This window comes from Lissotriton vulgaris, chromosome 5 (genome assembly GCF_964263255.1).
Source record: "Lissotriton vulgaris chromosome 5, aLisVul1.2, whole genome shotgun sequence".
NCBI lineage: Eukaryota > Metazoa > Chordata > Amphibia > Caudata > Salamandridae > Lissotriton > Lissotriton vulgaris.
This window is the reverse complement of record NC_141693.1, coordinates 1,028,123,290-1,028,136,262: the sequence shown is the minus strand read 5'-3', so window position 1 is coordinate 1,028,136,262 and position 12,973 is coordinate 1,028,123,290. Positions and strand designations below refer to the sequence as shown.

Below are 12,973 nucleotides of genomic sequence, written 5' to 3'. Positions count from 1 at the left end.
CTGGGCGTTTGACAGTAGTAGCCGTAACCACTGTGAAACTGGTTGCAGTGGCCAGTGAAAATTGAGCGCTGAAGACTTTCCTGGGGTCGACGATGGCAAGGTTGCCGTCGACGAGGACTTTTTCATCGCCGTTGACTTTGCTGTCATTGACTAAGTTTTGTAACGTCAACGAAGTTGCCGTTGACGAAGTAGCCGTAGACGAGGAGCAGGTCGTAGACGGGGTAGTGGCCGTCAATGAGGCAGTAGTCGACAAAGAGGAAAGCGTCGACAATGAGTGACACATCGACAAAGCCTTCGTCGGCGAATGGCGTTTGGACTGGGCCGTCGACGAGATCTTAATAGAAGAAATAGGCATGACCTCCTGAATCAGCGTCGACGAAGTGATAGTCGTCGACAGGGAGGTAGTCGTTGTCATGACATCGACGGATCGCGTCGACGAGCTGGCTCTCGCTTTAGAGGACGAGGGCACAGAGGGGGGTATCTGCAACGCCAGAGAACTAGGTCCCGCAGGCGTAGAGGTCGGCAGATGCCGTGGGGAGACCGACTTCGAAGAGTCCACGAGCTTCTTTTTCTTAAGAAATGGCGAAGGAATGTCAGACTCATGTGAAGTAGTGTGGCTCACTGGTTAGAGGCGGCAGACCCGAGAGCAGAGGACGGCCCGGGACCAGGGTTCGATTCCCGGCGCGGCAGGTTTCTGGACCAGGGTCAGCGGACTCGATAATTCTCTCGCCTCGGTGCCCACTCTGATCAGCGATCACACTCGGCAACTCTGGGCATTAGCTTGCCTCATCTTCACTAACGGCCCCACCAGACCGCCGGGGATGCCTGGTCTCACCCTGGAGATACCCATTAAGGGACCATCTCTCAGGGAAGCCAGGAAGGGTTTCGCAGCGGTCGAAGCGCCTTGGGACCCTACGGGTAAGTAGTGCGCTATATAAATGCCTATACATACATACATACATACTCAGACCCACGCTTCAGAGAGATTGCAGTTTGGCGAGAAGAAACTCTAAATCAGACAAAGTGTTGTCCGAAGTCTTCAACTTCTGTAGCCACAGAAGGAGACAGGCCTCTATCCTTTAAGGTCTTATTTGAAAATGTCCTGCAAAATTTACAACTCCTCACCCCATGGTCCGGGTATAAGCAATAAATGCACTTTTTATGAGGGTCCTCAGGGAAAAGACGCAATTTTCCACATGATGAACAGGGTCTGAATAAAGACTTCTTCGTTGCAGACATATTTGAAAGCTTGAAGTTTGAAGAAGAAGAAAAAACTGAGCAAAGCTCAGGGAGACTCCCTTCACACGACGTGCGGTAGAAAATCTGAGGGCTTGAGCTTCTGAGGAGAAGGTTCTAGAGGGTGCTACAGCCCGATTGGCTGGAAAGTGGACTATTATAATGACTTGGATATGTTACTAAAGTGAGCTCTCCCTCTATGCTTTCTATAGGCCTAATTTGTTCTATGGTACTTCAAGACTATTTTTTGAAAGGAATATACAGATTATGGAATTTTATAATATGTATATATTCATGAGTATATATGATTCTTACTACTATGTTATGTACTGTGGGACTCCCACTTCGATGACGGGGAATTATTCAAGCATGTGAATCAATGAAAGACACCCCTAATAATGGAGAACTTGCATTTGGAAACCGGTTACCAGTTCATGTTTGGCGTGTTAGGAATTTTAATGAAAAACACTCTTCTAGGAAAGTCAGATTTTGAATTAAAACTTTGAAAACGCCAAGGGCTTTGTGTATTCCTCAGACAGCCACACAATAGAGAGCGTAGGTGTGCTTGGATGGGTCATCAATGGCAGGATGGGAGAGTAGAACTGGGCGTAGCCCTACTTACACTGAAGTAGGTTGCGTCCTGCCTCCACACAAAGGGCTATATATCCCTTGTAGTTAATATGAAGCCAGGAACCTGTGAACTTCTAAAGTGACAATGCAAAGGTGGTCCCTAGGTCTGCCCTTGTGGCTGGGTATACAGATTTAAAACTTGCAATTCATCGGGGCAAAACAAACCTCTTTCCATGCATAAACCTTCCTTTTTGATGTTTACAGTTCATCCCTAAAGGAGGCCATCAGTGCCCATAGGGCAGGGTGCATGCAGGTTATTACAAAATTTAAGGGGATGTGAGTGTGTTTTGCATGTCCTGGCAGCAAAAAAATAAAAACAAAAGTGTTTTCACTGTAGCAAGGCTGGCACTACCATAGAAAAGCACTGGGTTACATTATTACAGCCGATAATGGTCAACTTCAATTACTTGTATCTAGAAAGAGGATTTATTCACATAGTAATTTAACATTTCCAAGTCAGATTTTATATTACTATTTTCAAAGGGACACTTTTAGACATGTCACTTTCCTGTCTTTCTGCCAGTGTTTACGTTCACCAAGGAGCTCAATGGTTTCTTGATTAGGTGTGAAATGGCTCAGAACGGAGGGAGATGGTCTGACTCCCCTGACGAGACAGGCCACCTTGGCTGTGCCCAAAATCTTAACATCAAAGACTGTTTACACTGTCAGATGTAGCTCAATCATGGGCCTGACCCCTCTATTGTCCTGCCAGGCACCAATCCAAGTGGGAGACTACCAACCTCAGAACTGTTTTGGAGTGACCACAAGGAAGGGTTTGATCATTCAAATAGCCACACCTTTGGGTGGGCACAGGGAGCTCTGCACAAGGGGGAAGACAGGTTCTGCATTGTTGGTTCTGAATAAAGAGGGGCACTGTGGTATAGTTTAAAGCCAAGCAAAGGAAGCACTGGAAAAGTAGGTAAGGCCTCCCCTGTGAACTTTTGCCCCATTGATAAGGGAGGTGCCAGAATCTTCCAACTAGGAGGCACTGGCATAATTGTACCCCCCACCCCAGTACTCTCCAAGCCATCTCTGGGCCTGTAAAAGAAAGGGCTGCACCTGGTGTGGTGACCTGTAAAGGGCTGAACTTGCTCCCACTTGTACCAAGGATGGAAAAGTATACTCCAATGGTCAGGTAGGTGACCTTTTAAGCTTCAGGGAGACAAAAGCTGCAAGAAAACCACTTTCCCAAGAGCATAGTTCTGCCTTGTACGCTACGGATGTCTTCTACTGGAGTGAGTCCTGAATGCTAAACTGTGTCCCTAAGATAATGGGACCCTTAGATAAGTGTCAGTGTACTTCCCCTCCTAACCATAAAAGCTTGGACTTAATCTTTTTCAAGGAGTTTTTACTGGAGAAGTGACAGAACACTGGGACAAACCCTCTAAGTCATTCGGACGAAGGTGCGGTGCTACTACGCAAATATTCTGGTTGCTCCCGCTCAAAGTTTTCCCATAACAAATCCATTTCAGCAGGATGTTTTGGAGAAGGTATCCAGCCTTGTGGAGCCCTTTTGGGCTACAGCTTGCAGTCTTGCTCCACCCGCTGGTGTATTCCAAGATACAAAAAAGTGCCTAAGTATGAAAGTAGAAATCTTCCCAGGGTTAAGGCACCAAAAGTACCCACCCACCGAAGGAACTCCCTTTGGTGCAAATTTTGAATTTCTCAAGGAGCTTTCCTGTCAAAAGTAAACAGCTTTACCAGGACTACTTCTGACAGCTCTACAGTCTCATGGACCCATCTCCACAGCCGGCGGCTGCCTTGTCCTAGGAGGTTTTTTGGCTAGCATTTCAGAGACCAAGTCAGAAGGTAAATCTTTTGACTGGGAGTAGCTAGTTCTTTGCATCGACATGTGCTCCAATGCAGTCTGGCTTAATTCCAACATCAAGCCTCCTACCACTATTCCCGACTTCATTTTACATGTTGATCCTGGGTATTCTAACAGATCAAAATAAAAATGATACAACAACAAGTTATTCAAAAAGGTTTCTCTTTCGGCCCCGTAAACTAAATACAATTAAAACAGATGCCTAAAACAGGCAGCTTCTTGAAAATGCGCCCATCAGGACAAGATGGCACCTCAATTTGATTCGTTCCACAAATGTCAATTATTTTGCACACAGAAACTTTCAGTTCTGGGGCGTGTACTATACAAACAAGATACATTTTAGTGATCAACTTAATATAGCCTTCAAAAAGCACGTTTAACTCTCATACGCTTTTAAGTATTACTTAAAAACATTTACATTTTACAATACACGTTAGTGCTTTTCACTCTACCTGTATCTCCTCGACCCCAGTGCCATTGAACTGCACACGGATTATAAGATCACCATTTACTGGATCGTTGAGAAGCTTATATCCGTGTTCACTGGCATCTGCTGTGGTCCATCTGTATGTGGTTTGTGTCTCAGGGTCTGTCACTTCCAGGTACCAGGTAGAGGCTAATGTTCGTGATCCCTGAAAGTTAGATTAGTTTTAAACATTTCACTGTGAGAGGTTGGGTTAAAGGATCTAGACATGGCCAAACATGCATCCAAATTACAATTTATTGGGGCATAAGCCCCCCACCTCCCCAAGTAGCATCAGTAACCACACCAAAATGGTAACAAACTAATATTTCATAAGTGGCTCTATGTATAATTTGAACATGTCTCCTGCCTATCAATGTGCGCATGAAGATATTAAACAGAACCAACATTTACCTCGTCAAAAGCAGGAAGGTTTCGTGAAATCGCGATCTAGAAAGGAATTTGCAACAGTGATTAGGTAACAAGTTGCTAAAAGGAAACCCGCACTTTAGTTCCGCCTCATAACAAATTGTAATTACATATGACATGGTTTTTAGTAGATTCTTACACGCATGTCGTTAGTGCAGTTCACTTGTGGTAAACTAGGAAGTGGGTCATCTAGCTGGTCATCGCAGGTGATGTTGTAGGATCTTATTATAGAGTCCACATCTGTACTGATCACCAAGTGTAAGGCGAGGTAATGGGTGCTTCCCTAAGGGCACAAAATGTAACAAACTATTAGGATTTTTATATGTAAGGTAATCCAACAATGCATTTTCCCATCCTCGTCACCAACACCATGAATAAGAAGCGATACACGTAGTAGACTATAGGAGAACAATGTATTCAGTCAGGTCTTCAACATAGCGCCAAATTAAAAAAAAAAAAACATTAGTGTTGAACGCGCTTTAAAGCATGCATAATGCTGTTCAGAACCGAAGGTAGAGTAAAAGACGCCAGGTGACTCTGCCAGGGGAAGAGGCATGAGTGAAGGAGCAGGAGCTTGGAAAGAAAATACATTTCGTAATATAATACAAAAATGATATAACAAAAGGCAGTTCTTAAGACGAATGAGTATTTCAATCCTGCAAGCGTCGGGCATAGCACCAAGGTGTCATTTTGCCATAGCAGAAAATAATGTATAAACCTGCAACAAAATTATGTATCGGACAAACAATGAATGCACAAAAATAGGTATGCACATATTAAATAGGTATGCCACTATGGGGGTGCGAGTAAATTCAATTATCAATACTAAGCCAGCAAACATCCGTCTTCAGTACTGTGCCGGGGTTCTACCCTTCCCTGTGCCACAAAAAGCAGAGAATTACTTTATTACGTTACATTTAAATAGCTCGTACTGCCCCTAACGAGGCGTCAAAATTAATGAGCTTCCGCAAAGTTAATAGGTCTGATTTTGTAAGAGTTTGGCGACAGTGGGTGGAGCCCGCAGCTGCCCTAGAAAGAAAATACCATAAAGTTACATATTGTGCTAGAACAATAGTAAAGATGGGAGAATGACCTTTTCGCTGACCACATTACATTAGCAGAGGGAATTTCTACCCTTGCTAAGTGTTATGAAAAGCAGTCCGTTGATAGATTTTACATTTTAAGTTGTGAGCCCAAAAGGCATACACGAAAAATATCGTAGAGACTTTTGTTAGAATGGCCATCCCATGTGAACCCTACCTGACTCAATGTGTACCAGCAGCAGTGGAAGGAATTGTGTGCGGTTGGTGAAAAACCAAATTGAGTAAATTTGGTACCCAAAACAGAATGAAGAGTGCAGCAATTTATTGTTGTTGGCATGATGCTTTAGATCAGATAGACCCTCAGTTCGGTACCACAATAACTCCAGTTGTCATGCCTACACGATATTTAGTCCTTACACCATGCTAAACACATCACAAGTATTGAAAGTCATTTAAATATTTATATGTGGCATAAAAAAAGACCACTCACAGGATGATAGAGGGCCTCTGAAAATCACTGAATTCCAAAACTTGCACACCTGTTTCTTTAGGATTACTACAACTGGCAACATCGCCAGTTGCATGCACTAAATTTCGGTATGCACCCACAGGAGATTTAGATCAATCTTCTTTGCTTTTGGCTTTTCAAGCATCCATCAGTCTAGAAAGCTCAGGCATTGCATAATGCACCAGAAAATCTGTAATACAACATTCACATAACTTAGGTTTGTCCTCAATGCAGTCGAACAAGCAAGGCATTGGGATGAAGCAGCAGTTTTTAGGTCTTGCCTAGCGATGCAGCGCATGTACCGATCGCTTTGGCGAGTCCTATAGTTGCCGGTTTCTCTGCAGAAGGGAGACAGGAGGTGGCACGCGCGGCAGGCGATGTGTACAGAGAGGATATGTGCACTACGTACACATCTGTCCCCGTCGGCTGGCGTTACACAGCGCGCTCATCGAGCGCTTTCCCTTTTCCCTCCCCCGTCTGCTCCACAGAGACAGCTTATTTCTCTGTGTTTTCCTGGTGATGTGCATTCATGGCGAGTACTTGGAAATAGACAAACATTGGATCCTTAAAAGTGAAAGTAAACTCTAGGACTTCGCGTCCAAAGATGCCCCACAGCCCACAATGTGCTCTTGGTAGCAGGCCCAGCAGCTCTTAATCAGGCAGCTTCTATGCGCTTTGTGCACCACTTTAACAAACTCACATCTGTTCACTCTTCGAGGTCTCATTTCTTCTCATTCCTCTTTCCGCCTCATACTTTTTCTCCTCTGCTTTATTTTGATTTGCTTCTCTTCCTTTTAGTCTCTCCCTTTTTAGGTCGAGCTCTCGACCTATTGCTGCCAAGTTGCCTCTGAAGCGACCTACACAGGTGGACGAGCGCCGATATCCTAGCGTGAACGCGCACGCCCAGCCCCCGGAGCCGTGCACATCTCCGATCTGTCAGCCATGCCTCTCAGTTCTCAGTTGCGCGCACACACACACTCTGCATACACACATGCAGGCACACACACACGCAGGCACACACACTGCATACACACACCCTCACCCCCCCCCATCCACGGGCTCACGCCCACACACACAGTCACACACGTGCAACCACACTCGAAGTGCCTATCTCCTGTCTCGCTAGCCTGATGCACCAAAAACACAGTATTTACACGTCCCCCCCCCTACTCACCTGGCTGACTCATGAGTCCCCCGCTGCTCTCGAGTCCGGTCTTTCCTCCTCAGGTGTGCAGGGTTAGCGGCTCAGGCTCGGCAACAGCAGGCGACGCAGAAGGTGATGACGAGCTCCCTAGACGTCCGATGTGCATGCTCACGGCACATGGAAACGCGCACAGTGTGACTTGCTCCCGTACAGCTGAGGTGCATGCTCACGTTCAGCTGAGGTGCATGCTCACGTAGTTATCCTTCGCTTGTTTCTGCTTGTATTTATTTCATTTTGCGGCCGCCAATGCTTGTGCGGCCGCCAATGCTTGTTACCTGAAATAAGGAGAGAGCCCGCCGCAGCAGAGCCGTCCCGCTGAAAGCTCCAGCCAGCGTAGGACGCTCCCTCCGCAGCTGCGTGTCTCAGGCATTTCGAGCAGCAGGTGAATCCAGCTCTGATTTAATCACCCTTGTTTTAAGTGCAACCTTTAATGGGAAGCGGATTTCATTGCCGTCCTCGGCTGTTCATCATGAGCTAGCATGCAATCAGCGAAGAATGATCACATTGTTTGAAATATGTCAGTGTGACTGAGTAAATGAGAACGGACACATTGCTTGAAATATTTCAGAATGGCCGGGTAAATAAAAAGATTACTACATTGCTGTTTTGTGGCCAGGCTGTGACAGACTCGACTGGCCCTGCAATCGGTTGTCTGTATGTCTTGCTAGAAGCTAGCTCGGTTGTGTGCCTGCTGCCGTCCTTATCTGCACTGCTTCCTGCGTGCGAAAGTCCCGCCGGCCGGCGCACATTTCGCCACTCTCACTGCAGCCCAAAAAATGAGACCACGCAGGTATTATATTTTTTCGAAATGTGAGCGGAAGGCAGTGATTAGGTCAACAACCCTCCGCCGCCCCCGGGGTCCCACAGCTGAGCTGAGCCTAACAATCAGCATATACCTCCTGGCCGGGGCCTGGGGGCACAGGGTGCTTCAACAGTGTAAATAGCGTGAGACTCACACTTAACAGAAGACAGGAGCCGCGGTCTTGCCCGATTTTTGCAAAAGCGGCCGGCACTAGCAGCAGCAAACTTGACCCACTAACCTCAAGCACAGGAATGGCGCCGTTACTTCTAGATCCCAGAACACACTCGGCTGTTGAATTTTCATGCAGCTCGAGTGGTTGTGTTTACGAGGAGGCCGGGCCCGTACCAGTTTGCAGCAGCTGAAGCTCACCTCTAAAAGTAAGTAGAGTGAGATTTCCTCACTCTTCTAAAATGTCAAATGTGGTTTCATTTTTGTATTATTTATCATGTGGGTTATCTTCGCCTGCCTGCCCTGCGTTTACAGCTTTAGACTTAGTGTGAGTACTTCATTTTCAGCTGCGACATCTACTGTACCATGATGGTGGCTGCGACATCTACTGTACCATGATGGTGGCTGCGCGCCGACCCGGACGATCGCAGCTCTCGGGGTGACTGATTTAGTGTCGAGACACTATTTAAATAAAGATTGACATAGTGTGCACCTTGGTTGTGACTTATGTATGTTTTGCGCCTCAGCCTGAGGCTTCAATGCTCGGCTGTCGAGTCCGATAGTCAGCAGACTGTTCGACTATTTAATTTTAATTACTTCAGAAGCTGACGAAGAAGATCCATGTTGTTGGGGCCTCACATCCTATTTTGTCCGGGTCCCACGTTAGACAGAGTGGCCTGCAGTGCACATTTCCTCTGCATCGGATTGATTGCCAGGGAGTACCCAGAGGGGGCCACTAGGCAAAGGCTGGCTAAAGCAGGGTCTGTTACTTCATTGTCTGCCCGAGATGTCTTTAAAAGACAGCATTGCGCTACTGCACTCTGCTCCGCACCACAGACCATGTCAATTTAAGGCTCAAGCATGAACGAGTTATAAAAAAAATGTCTTTGTAAAGTGTATATAGGGGCTTTACTTTCTGTCTTTACTTTATTTATGAGAGTTATTAACTTCGCAGCTCCAGAACGCTGCAAAGTGTTTTTGGTTTTCTGTTTAAAATATGTGCTTATGAGGGGAAAAATATCGACTTTCAGGGCTTCTCGGAATTTTTGTAACAGCCAGGACAATAAAATACCAAAAGAGCCTGATGGTAACTCTGAAAGTAAGTGACTGGTAGAGTAGGAACTACATGTGATCTGCGGCAGAATAGAGAGCAATAGTGAAGGCAGCAATCCTTGTTTAAACAGGAAGTTATCCCTCTGTATCCGGCCTTCAGCGAGACCGGGAAGTAAGAGTGAGTGTTTTCTGTGCTGCATGGTGTGTATGTTAGGTGCTGCAGTGACGGCATAGAAAAAGCTAGCGGGTGTATTGTCGTCGATATTTTTATTTTAAAACGGGACTTCCCTCCTTTCTTTAATTCATAGAGGGTCAAAATGAAACTCAGTGCTCTTTTTGAAAAGCAGTGTTACATCTCTCCAAAGCGTGGCTTGAATGTAGGGCTTATTTATTATAGGAGGCTGCAGGATCCCACCTCTCTTCCTGCGATCTCGGGTAAATGTAGGTCTTTGTTTTGAGAGAGAGTTGAGAGTGGGACCGCGCCTCGCCTTTGCGCATTGTCACGAGGACAGGGAAGGAATATTTCACAGTGCACGTTTAAAAAGTCTCACTTCTGATAAATAGGTTTCAGTGCAGAGCATTAGTTTGATGTACTGAGGTAAAATGCTTCCCCATAAAGAAATACACTTTTTTTGTGAATTCTCTGCCAGAATTTCATTTCAGTGGAGACGGGAGGTTTTTACAGAAATACTTTTATTGAAAGTTGGAAACGCAAGCAAGAATTCCTGTTGAGATATTTCATCTGGCCCACATTTACTAAGATTTGACGCAAGACCGCACAGCAATCAAAGTTGCTGTACTTCCTTTCGTTAGAGGGACAGAGGAAAAAAATGTACCATATCTTTTAAGATAATGGTGCATTTTCATTTATCCCCCCTTGTGCGGGCACAGTTTGGGCTGTCATGAGCCAATGTGCACACCCTTGCGCCGAAGTAAAAGGTTGTGTGCATTCTCTTAACTAAAGCGTAGGGTTTGAACTGGAAGGGGACACTACTGTACAAAAATACCATGTTTTAATACTAATATAAGGAGAAATGAAAACATTTCTCCTTGTTATGCCTGTCTCGAGGAGGTGTAAGGTTTTAGCGCATATCAGTGCCAATATTAGTAGATATAGGTTTGCTTCAAACCACGTTCGTGGTTGCCTGAGCATGTCCAGTTACTTCACACAGAACACCCCCTGATGCAAAGTAGTGCATTGCGGAATTTTGCATTACTTTGGGATGCTTCCCAAGACAAATTCTAATTTACATTAGAAAGTAAATCCCATCCCAAAATTTTGCTGTAGGCTCAAGTGTGTAGTCCGACAGTATAAACCCACCTACTTAGAGGACAATTCACCACTAGCGAGTCCCTCTGTTAGACAGAAGACGTAGGCTTTTGGAGAGAGAGCCATGGGAATCCCACACATCTGATGTAATTCCAGTTTCCCTTCCTTTTTAGGTCAAGCTATTTATAGCTCTGAACTATTGTAGGGGAAACAACACTCTTGAACAAGCAGATTCCTCCCAATGCATGTTGTCTACTGAAGCGTGACGCTTCGCCAGGCGCGCGCTTGGCCTCACTCACACCCCATATGCTCTTTCCCTCCTACTCGCTTGATCCCCTGGTCCTGACTTGAAAGGAAACCTCGCACACCAACATTTGTCTCACACCACCAGACATCAAAAGCTGCTGCTCCCCCCCCCCCCTTAGCAATGCAGAGAGCGTGTTTTATAAGATTAATCCTGTTACTTTCATTTCTCTCTACTGCTTTCCCTCCGGACTTTCACCGCCAATCTTTGCCTTCTTCCTCACTCCTTTCCTACCAGGTTACTTGTTTGTTAAGCTTCAGAAGCATGCACGATGTGCTTTAAATGCGGGTTAATTTAGCAAAAAATATGTGTTTAGATCGCACAACGTGCTGTTTCTTTTAACATTGTATGTTGTTATTATTTTATAGCGCCGCACATCCGTAATAGCGCATCTTCTTTTTAAAATGCGGGTCAAATTAACAAATATATATATATATATTTATGTTTGCAATGCGGGTAGCCTTAAGCATAGGGTCCCGCGTCTTGCTTTTGTTAGGCTTTTATTCTGTGCACACACTACGATCCCGGTCTTTTCAGGGCAGCCAACACTGCCTCACAACCCCCTCCATGCCGATTCCACAACAATAGGGTGTGAGGCACTGGGTGGAGCGCAAATGTGTGTTGCTCCAAGCAACCCTCACCCACGGATGCTTTTCACCAGTTAGACAATTTCAGCTCGCGGCTATGGTGGGTAGGTGTAATCACACAGTTAGGAAAGAGGCTGTCTCCCATTGCTGTGCTGCTCTTTCCACCGACACTCAACCTCGCCTTTCAATGCTACGAACCTTCTTTTTTGGGCAGTTTATTAATTATGCTAGAAAATTGATACCCCGACTTGCTTTGCCTGCCAGATGCTTGAGCCACCCAGTGTCCGTTGTGTGCAAGATATCTTGCCAACTTGGATTAATACAGTAAGACACTATCTTTCAGACTGCTTGATTGTATGTCAAATACCCTGTGGGGCTTTCCACCATTGCTTGTTTTGTTATCGGCTGCTCAAACACACTCTTATGGACACCGACTGCAGGGACAGCGGCACGTTGGAGGAGCAGCCCCCCAAAATTTGCTAGGTAAGCCCTGTCTCTTACGGGTCCCACTAGCATTAATAACATGTTGTAGTGATTAGATCGAATGAATCCCCTTGCTTTTTTGCAGACGGTTGCCAGCACAAGGCGTAGCAAATCCTTGAGGATTGCTTCATATGGGTCACATAAATCGGTAAGCAGACAATGCAATTGTGTTGGGAATTCTGCTTATTATTAACATGGTTGCGCACAACATTTGGACAGTTAATGTAGCTCGTAATAATTGGGAGCTGCAGACTTGGACACACATTGAGTTATGCTTCAAAGTGCTTGTTTGCTCACAGAGTCACGCTTGATCTCACTCATGGCACGAATATGAGATTTGGCAACACTTTTTTTAATCACTCAAAGCACGCACTCTAGTTTACCTTGACTTGATGTAATTTCACATTCTTCATGGGCAGCTGCCCAGTTCTAAACAATGCTGATAGTGCATGGCAAAGTCGTGCTGTCTGAACAAACATATTTTTGGCGACGTTAACCTGTGACCTTGGCAGTATCGTAGCACCCAAATATTCAAAAGAACTTATGTATAGTGAATGGCATGCTGGTCTACCCAATAACTTATAATAGGTGATTTTAATGAGCGGCCCTCTCTTGGGTCAAGTGGCCATATGCTAAGCCATCCTAGTAAAGCAATAGGCACAACGTTATAGAGAAATGTATATGTACATCAGATGGTATGTGTGCTGTCCAACACCCCTTTAGTGATCTTTCACCTCATCATTCTGCATCTCCACGCCAACCCTTTTTTCACCCCTCTTCTCTCCTTTCTCTTTCCTACCCTCTATCTATCCTTCTTATTACCTTCCCACAGCTTCACTCAGCACCACTCAACGCCACAGCACCACAGCACCACTTCGCGCCACAGCATCACTGCACCACTGAATGCCACAGCGCCACAACACCACTCAATGCCACAACACCACTCAATGCCACAACACCACTCA

The 12,973-nt window shown here is 45.5% G+C and overlaps 1 protein-coding gene across 1 annotated transcript in view; it reads right to left on the bottom strand.

The window, feature by feature from the left end:
* Positions 1-12,973, bottom strand: part of LOC147711933 (zona pellucida sperm-binding protein 2-like) — a 299,118-nt gene that overhangs the window by 225,809 nt on the left and 60,336 nt on the right. Inside the window, exons 5-7 of the mRNA XM_086920260.1 lie at positions 4,726-4,869; positions 4,572-4,607; positions 4,147-4,326 (exon numbers count right to left, since the gene is read on the bottom strand). Of these exons, the coding sequence (XP_086776386.1) occupies positions 4,147-4,326; positions 4,572-4,607; positions 4,726-4,869 (360 nt within the window). The remainder of the gene's footprint in view (positions 1-4,146; positions 4,327-4,571; positions 4,608-4,725; positions 4,870-12,973) is intronic.